Source organism: Wolffia australiana, chromosome 2 (genome assembly GCF_029677425.1).
Source record: "Wolffia australiana isolate 7733 chromosome 2, ASM2967742v1".
Lineage (NCBI taxonomy): Eukaryota > Viridiplantae > Streptophyta > Magnoliopsida > Alismatales > Araceae > Wolffia > Wolffia australiana.
The window spans coordinates 13,757,695-13,765,795 of NC_135836.1; the positions used below are offsets into that span (position 1 = coordinate 13,757,695).

The 8,101-nt window shown below is 42.4% G+C and overlaps 1 protein-coding gene across 1 annotated transcript; it reads left to right on the forward strand.

The window, feature by feature from the left end:
* Positions 1-6,178: 6,178 nt before the first annotated feature.
* LOC144716308 (uncharacterized) lies at positions 6,179-7,867 on the forward strand. Its single transcript, XM_078591430.1, has 3 exons — positions 6,179-6,397; positions 6,488-7,251; positions 7,295-7,867. Exons 1-3 carry the CDS (start codon positions 6,226-6,228, stop codon positions 7,865-7,867), a joined length of 1,509 nt encoding a protein of 502 aa, XP_078447556.1. The 5' UTR covers positions 6,179-6,225.
* The last annotated feature ends 234 nt before the right edge of the window (positions 7,868-8,101 follow it).

Below are 8,101 nucleotides of genomic sequence, written 5' to 3' on the forward strand. Positions count from 1 at the left end.
AGGGCATAAGCGAACCGTCAACAAAGAAAATTTCTCTGCTAACGGTTCTGCTCAATTGAGTTTGCCAAGATATCTCCGTAAAACTTAACTGAAGATAATTTGACTGAAGAATTAGCTGAATCCATACTTTTAAGGAATTCTCTGCAACTTATTCTGAAGAAAATTTCTACAGAGATTAACACTTGGAATTAGAGAACTGAATAGACTGATTTAATAGAAAAGAATTTTCCGCTGTTTTCTTTGCTTCCTGTGGATCGACCCTTGCTTGCCAAAGGCTGTGAGGTTATAAATTTTGTTGCATAAGCTCAATCCTCACACGAATTCAATTGATAAATAACTAGTAAAAGAACACCCTAAAATTGAGCTCATCACCCACCATATATGCAGGAAAATAATTCCGTTTGTGCGCATACATGTCTCTGTGTGTGCCTATTGCAGTTCATCTTGCTCCATGTTTATGTTGTGCATGCAGCCTTTTGTGCCATCCAATCTGAGCCGAAACTTTGAGATCGCAGCATGTCACACGAGAAAGGAGAGTTGATGAGAGAGAAAAGGCAGGCAGAATTTCTCAACATCCGATGTGCGCAGGAATGCCTAGATCACACCATCCATCCATGCAAAAAAGTAAAGCGACACTTTAGTCCCATCTTGATTCATTTAAACAGTTATATCATTATATATCAGATGAGAATATCATCATATATAAAAACAGATCTACGACATGCCACTCTCTTTTCATGTTGCATGTGTGCACAACGTGTCAATGGTGCCACCTAAGCATGTGCAGGCACCTCGTGTGGCAGAAAATATGACATGTCAGTGCAACACGCAGGTGCCTCGAGTGCGGTAGTGCAGCACTTTCGGAGGTGACTGCCTTGCCAAGGAAAAAATAATAAAAAAATAATTTCGTTTCCAATTTTTTTATTTTTTCCAAGGAAAATTCAAAAATCTGAAATATTGTCCTAAGAATAGACCCTATGACTTTTTATGCACAACTCAAAATTGGGTAAAGTTTTCACCCTATTCCTCGATTTTCAGTCCTAGTTTCTGTGATCCATGCTACATTTTCAGAAATATATGATAAAAGAAATTAAAAGACTACTAAAAATCAAATTCCCATTTTGATTTCTCGGCATGGGAACTTTCTACATTGGCTGTACTTCATTGTTTCGATCTCTCCAGCTCTTGAAACAACATCAACTCAAAACACTGATTAGAATAAACCTACAAATTTTATCATTTTATCGCTAAATATGCAAAAATGAGCAGGTGAGTGAATGGGGATTAATGCTAGAAGGACATAAAGAGATCATAACGTGCATAAAGATCATATTAATGAAACAGTAAGATTAGTTAATAATAATCAGAACTAATGCACAACTAGCATGTTATAAAATCCTTCCCTACTTAGGCCCTAGAGGCCTTCTTAGAGCCCTCAAAGCCTTGACCTGACTAACCAGAAAGATCTAATAAGAACAATATATTTTGTGACAGAAAGTATTTCTCCTCCACAATAGTTAGCATAGAATCAGTATTGTTAACTAGTATTCAAGACAAACCATAATTTCATGAATTTCAACAAAAGTGTTTTTTTTAGAAAAAAAATTTTGTAACTTCACCTATAACAATTACTAATGGAATGCAGACTTTTCTGCAAGAATATCCCTCTGTTGTGGTCGGTATTTCCTCCAGTCCTCTTCCCCTCCATTTCTATCTTTTGATGAAATGTGTTGATCTGCGATTGACCCCTTTGGCGATTCAAACTTAAGTATCTTCTTCATACCTGCACCAAATGATACATTATTAACTCATATGGTTTTGTAATAAGATTAGGAATTACTAAAATCTCAGACAAAATATCAAAATCTAATTGAATCAATCTCTAGAGGTTGATCTTTTTACATTCGTAGTCAGCTACCCATCCCAATTCAATTTCAAACAGTTCCAAGTCATTCAAATCTGCACCAAATATGTAATTCCAAGTTCACTGAATATTTATAAATGTTAAACACTAGTTATGAGTTGAATGAAATTTCAAAATAAACTTAAAACTTAGCTTGAAGACCAAACTTTTAACAAGAGTCAATGACGTGTGATCTTGGATCACCTTGCACCAAAAAAAGGATTCCAAATCCTTTGGGTTCGGATTAATGTTAGCAACAAATACCATATTAAAGAAAAATAAATGTTGAAACACTTCTTGAAAATTCCTTCAGGGAGGGGAAGTTCTCCCTAGCTTTTGGATAGCAATATTTAGATGGCAATAAGATTTTATAAATGAAATTAGGGCTCAAAACTATATATATGAACTTAGAAGACTAAAAGGCCGTACTGGTAATTTATCAAGAGTCCAAGAGTCATATGTATTGATTATGATTAGAAAATATGAATGAGTAATCCTCTTAAATTCCTATTTTTTCGTAACTTTAAGAAACTTCTTAAGTATTAAGAGTAAAAACTAGAGGTTATACCAGCGTCCTCAAATTTTTGATAATCTGGAAATTTCAGTTATGTTTACTAGATCATTTTACTCCTGATATCACAATTGGATACTAATATCTTTCAGTATTCAATCTTAATTAAAGCATCAGTCAATTCAACCTTAACACCCGACGGTAGTACTAGGGAATTTGACAAAGTTGTTAAAATAATAAAATGAGGTCAAATCCACAGAAATATTTTTTAACAGTGTTAGAGAAAATTTATTTATTCATGTCATATAAAATTCAAGTCATACATATGTGATTTGGCTTGTTCAGCATATGGTCAGACTTAGCAGCCTTTTAATATAGCTAAGGATGTTATATGGTCTTCACTTACAACCAGTCAACTAGTTGAATAATGACCTATTGTGTTTGGTAAGGCATGCATTCCTTTGAACATTCATCAAAACACTTAGTAAAGCATTTTACTAAAATGCCCTTAAAGCATAATCTTGACGGTAGAGCCAAGAAAATAGATTTTCTTAAGAAAATGAATGATTTGATACAAAAAGCAGGGAAGAGGAATTTAAATATAAGACACCTATTGTTCTCATCTTAATAACATGTAATTTATACTAGATTCAGGTTTTGGCATAATCCAAATGGATTTTAATTCTCATAGCTTAACTAGTGAGGCGATAGATTTAGAGGCGAGACTTTGGGAATTCAAATTGGAGCGACGAAGGGGACAACCTCAACTGCCGACATATAAAGTATGTACCAACAAAAGAAAATTTCTGATGAGGGCAAACAACCATGGATAAAAATTTGTGAAAGAGAGAAGAGAAAAGGTGGAATGGCATAACAAACGTTAATAATGTGGCTAAGAAGATAACTGGTGGGACGGTAGTCTTGTAGCTTATTCCCTTGACTTTAGATGACCCAAGTGATGAATATTATGAGGACATCATACAAACCACAACACCATGTTTTCAAGTTGAATTATGATTTGTCCTATGGAGGACAATGTCTTGATGCATATCTAGAAAGTTCTACTTACAATTAGCATAAAATTCATGTATACTTACAGAATTTAGTGCTGTAAAACAGTAAACGCTTATTTATGAAAGGTACTACTATAGAAAGAATCATAAATATAAAAAAATAGTGGCTTAAATAAGCACACAAATTTGTTGAAAAATTAATAATAAATTTCAGACATGCTGGTCACAAATTAAAGAATGATAGTTGTTGCATTTTGAAGAAAAAGGTGAACAACATCACAGTATCTACTTCTCAATAACTTGATCCAGGATTGAATATCAATGTGTTATAAAATTCTGGTTATTTTTCTTGATCATAAATTATTTTAAATAAGATTAGGATATAACAATAAAATAAATTAAACAACATCCTATCACATGTTCTTCTTACTTATCATAAAGAGAAAGTTCCAAAGTCAAGATCATATAGGGATTCTCTTCTTACGTGGCACACGAAAAATTATGTATGCTGAGTGTTTTGAGAAAAGCCTACCAAAAAATCAAAAAAAAAAATTCAGAAATTTCCTTTTTATGGGAATCAAAGATTTCGAAAAATATAAATAGCATAATTGATATTTACTCCTATTGAGGATTCTCCATAAAAGGATCAAATGGCTTCTTAGTTGTTTTATACCTTCAAGTGGTTCAATGGTGCTGAATACTATAACAATATTACATAAAAGGTGGCGTGATGATGTCTTCTCGATAACTCCTGAGAAATGAACTCACAAAACTTCCTCACAGTTAAAATAAAACTATACATGAACTTATAGCAACCAAAATTTTAATGATTACAAACAAGTTTTTTGATCACTAAAATTTTAAAGATATTCCGTTCTCAACTCTCTACATCATTAAAATTAAAAAAATATTAGATATTTATCACAATTGAATATAGATAGTATTTACGATATTTTTTAAAAGTAAAGGCCTAGCCCTACCTATCTCTAGCTACTTTGGAGGGATAAAAATATTTTCTAGTGCGTTGATGAGGCCTATCCCGATCTTTGTCTGAAAAACTGCAGAGAGAGAGGAGAGATTGAAGATAAGGAAGATTATACGACGAATAGAGGGAGATTATTCGTTTTAGTCTTAGCGTTCGTTTGCGAACGATTCGGAAAAATACTGCTGACCTTAATCTAAATACCTGAAACGAGCCTAAAGTTAGTATGTCAGCCTGATTTGGGCTGCTTATTATGTCCCTTTTTTTTAAACGATGCGATCAATCGATAATTTCACACATCTTTTGATTACAGAATGATCATCCTGATTCCTTACTCGTCATGCATGATACAGTTGAGCCACCAAATTTATCCAAAATTTGACAAATAATCAACTTGGCCTTCTTCCGTCCGCCTTCGACAGGTTGGCTAGTGATCCAATAATGAATGCGCCAGTCCCCAGTTCAAATGTAACCATGAACAGATGTTCATTCAAAAGCGTTTTACAAAATTCTTCATTTCCTGGCCCTACCTATCTTCTCGCATAAAGTATGAATGTGTGATCTCTCTATCTCTCTCGCTCTCCCTCTCTCTCTCTCGCTCTCTCTCTCTCATTCTCTCTCTCTCGCGCGCTCTCGCTCTCTATCCTCGCTCTCTCACTCTCTATCTCTCTCACTCGCTCTGTCTCTCTCTCTCTCTCTCGCTCTCTCTCGCTCTCTCTCGCTCTCTCTCTCATTCTCTCTCTCTCGCGCACTCTCGCTCTCTCTCTCTCTCTCTCGCGCTCTCACTCTCTCTCTATCTTTCTCGCGCGCTCTCACTCTCTCTCTGTCTCTCTCTCTCTCTCTCTTATCGTTACTGAATCAGAATGTCTCCGGCAGTCAGGCAAATTCCTAGCGCAGTAGATCTTCAGAGACAATCGAGTGTTCGCACGTTTTATTACCGTAACCACTGTCTTCTTGTTCGGTGTCTCCCCTGCTCGATATGCCCTTGGCTGAGTTGGTTCACAGCAAGTCTCATGGCCCATAGCTATTACTTCTCCAGCTAAAACCCCAACGTCCATAATACACAGTACTGGACCTACTTTTACCTGCGGCAAGATCAGTAATCAGAAATCAAAGCTATTTCTGTCACTTGACTACAGTCATCACCGATGATAGAGAAGGAATGATAATCCAGTATGCCGATGTTCGAAACCCTTTAGAGCTGTTGCCGCAGGAAGTCCCAGTCCTATCGGAGACAAGCAGGGGTTCTTATAGGCCCACTAAAGAGATGTCCCCGCTGTCCTCGATATCTGTCCTAACTAATGATTTGATGACGAGGGCCCTCCATCATTTACTCGCCGACAAAGTTTGATCAGAGTGCCAAAATTACAGTGACCCTGCTACAGCGAAAAAATATGCTAGACGTGCCCAATTGGGAGAAAATTTTGCAATTGGATAGTGCTACTTTGAAATTCGACGGTGTTTTTCGTAGCAGTCCAAGAGGGTGGTTCACCTTCGGGCATGCCTCATTCCCTTCCCTATTCTTTTTGTTGTCTTTTACAGAGTGTCTCATCAAATATGGCAACTAAGATCTGAAAGTATGGATAAATGGTGCAGTTGAGAAGGGTTAGAGAAGCCGAGCTGTTCATTCAATGATGTCCAAAGAGAACCTTCGGGGAGCGACCTAACCTGCACTGATTGCAATATTTTATCGACGGAGTAGCTCTTATGAGATAAGAAAAAGTCTACGAAGAGACCTCCGAGTCTTTATATAAGCCGATTACTCTTGCACCAGCACGACCATTGAAGCTTAGTTCTCCCTCCTGCTTCTCGAAGAATGGGGCTCCCTCCACTCCGTTGGAGAAAACTCGCTCTGACGCTTCTTGCAAGCGTACTTCTGGCACGGTTTTACAATGTTGCGGCTGCGGATAAACTGATCACCGTGACGGGCGCCAGCGAGTGCTTAGACTGCGATTCCAAGAGCATTCACCGCTCAGCGGCATTCAACGGTACTCTCTCTATGTCGCTCTAACAAGATTGGCTTAAAACTGTAGTATGGTCACGGCATTGACGATTCTGGGTTGGTTTTGTTCTCGCAGGGCGAATCGTGGCGGTCTACTGCAAGGGCGAGAAGGGAGAGTTCCAGATCAGGGGAGTGGGGAAGCTGGACAAAGACGGGAAGTTCTCGGTCAGGCTTCCCAGCAACGTAGTGAAGGAGGAAGGGGGGCTTAAGGACGACTGCTTTGCGCAGTTGCACGGCGGGCCGAGGAACGCGCCGTGTCCGAGCGCCGGCAGCTTCGAGGCGGCCAAGCTCGTTCTCATGTCGGCCGAGGCCGAGACGCAGACCTTCTCCCCCGCGGGGAAGCTGACCTTCTCCTCCGAAACATGCGCGTCGGCTACATTTTGGTTCTGGCCACACTTCGTCCCTCCTCCAGTATTATCACCGCCGCCGCCGACTGTCACTCCTCCTCCGCCAACGGTAATCCCGCCGCCGCCAACCGTTACTCCTCCGCCAACGGTAATCCCGCCGCCGCCAACCGTTACTCCTCCCCCAACGGTAACCCCGCCGCCGCCAACTGTTAGTCCTCCTCCACCTACCGTAACTCCGCCGCCGCCGACGGTTACTCCTCCTCCACCAACGGTAACCCCGCCGCCGCCAACTGTTACTCCTCCTCCACCAACCGTAACTCCGCCGCCGCCGACGGTTACTCCTCCTCCACCAACGGTAACCCCGCCGCCGCCGACGGTCACCCCTCCGCCGCTGACATATTCGCCGCCGCCAATGGTAACCCCGCCGCCGCCAACGGTCACTCCGCCGCCCCCAAAGTCGCCGCCGCCGACGGCAACCGCGCCGCCGCCGACCGTTACGGCTGCTCCACCAACCGTAACTCCGCCGCCGACGACGGTTACCCTCCTCCGCCAACGGTAACCCCGCCGCCGCCGACGGTCACCCCTCCGCCGCTGACATATTCGCCGCCGCCAATGGTAACCCCGCCGCCGCCGACGGTTACTCCTCCTCCACCAACGGTAACCCCGCCGCCGCCAACTGTTACTCCTCCTCCACCAACCGTAACTCCGCCGCCGCCGACGGTTACCCCTCCTCCACCAACGGTAACCCCGCCGCCGCCGACGGTCACCCCTCCGCCGCTGACATATTCGCCGCCGCCAATGGTAACCCCGCCGCCGCCAACGGTCACTCCGCCGTACACATATTTGCCGCCGCCAACGGTCAGCCCTCCGGCGCCGACATATTCGCCGCCGCCAACGGCCACTCCTCCGTACACATATTCGCCGCCGCCAACGGTCACTCCTCGGCCGCCGCTAATGGTCACCCCTCCGCCGCCGACATATTCGCTGCCGCCGACGGTCATTCCGCCGTACACATATTCGCCGCCGCCAACGGTCACTCCCGCCGCCAAAGGCCGCCGCCGCCGCGGACGGACTGCCCGCCGGCGGGCGGCAGTCCGCCGCCGTACTAGTCCCGAATCCCCCCGGCCTCCGTTGCTTTAGCGTTCATCCTCTCCTTTCTCTGCCTCTAGTAGGTCAATAATGTGTGTTTCGGTTTGTTATCTGGTCCGTCTCGAGAAGTGAAAGTACCTTCTTTGAATCTCCCTCTCCCTTTCTAGTTTGAATTTTTATATTCAAAGATGAATAGCCACGACGCTTCTCAATATAGACGATATCTTTACCTTGGTTCTGCAATCCACAAGAAA

What these genes read in the sequence shown, in the direction of transcription:
- LOC144716308 (XM_078591430.1), top strand. Translation starts at nt 6,226, where the DNA reads ATGGGGCTCCCTCCACTCCGTTGGAGAAAACTCGCTCTGACGCTTCTT. An exon ending in CCGCTCAGCGGCATTCAACG is followed by an intron (nt 6,398 to 6,487) that starts GTACTCTCTCTA and finishes TTGTTCTCGCAG; the next exon opens with GGCGAATCGTGGCGGTCTAC. An exon ending in CAACCGCGCCGCCGCCGACC is followed by an intron (nt 7,252 to 7,294) that starts GTTACGGCTGCT and finishes CGCCGACGACGG; the next exon opens with TTACCCTCCTCCGCCAACGG.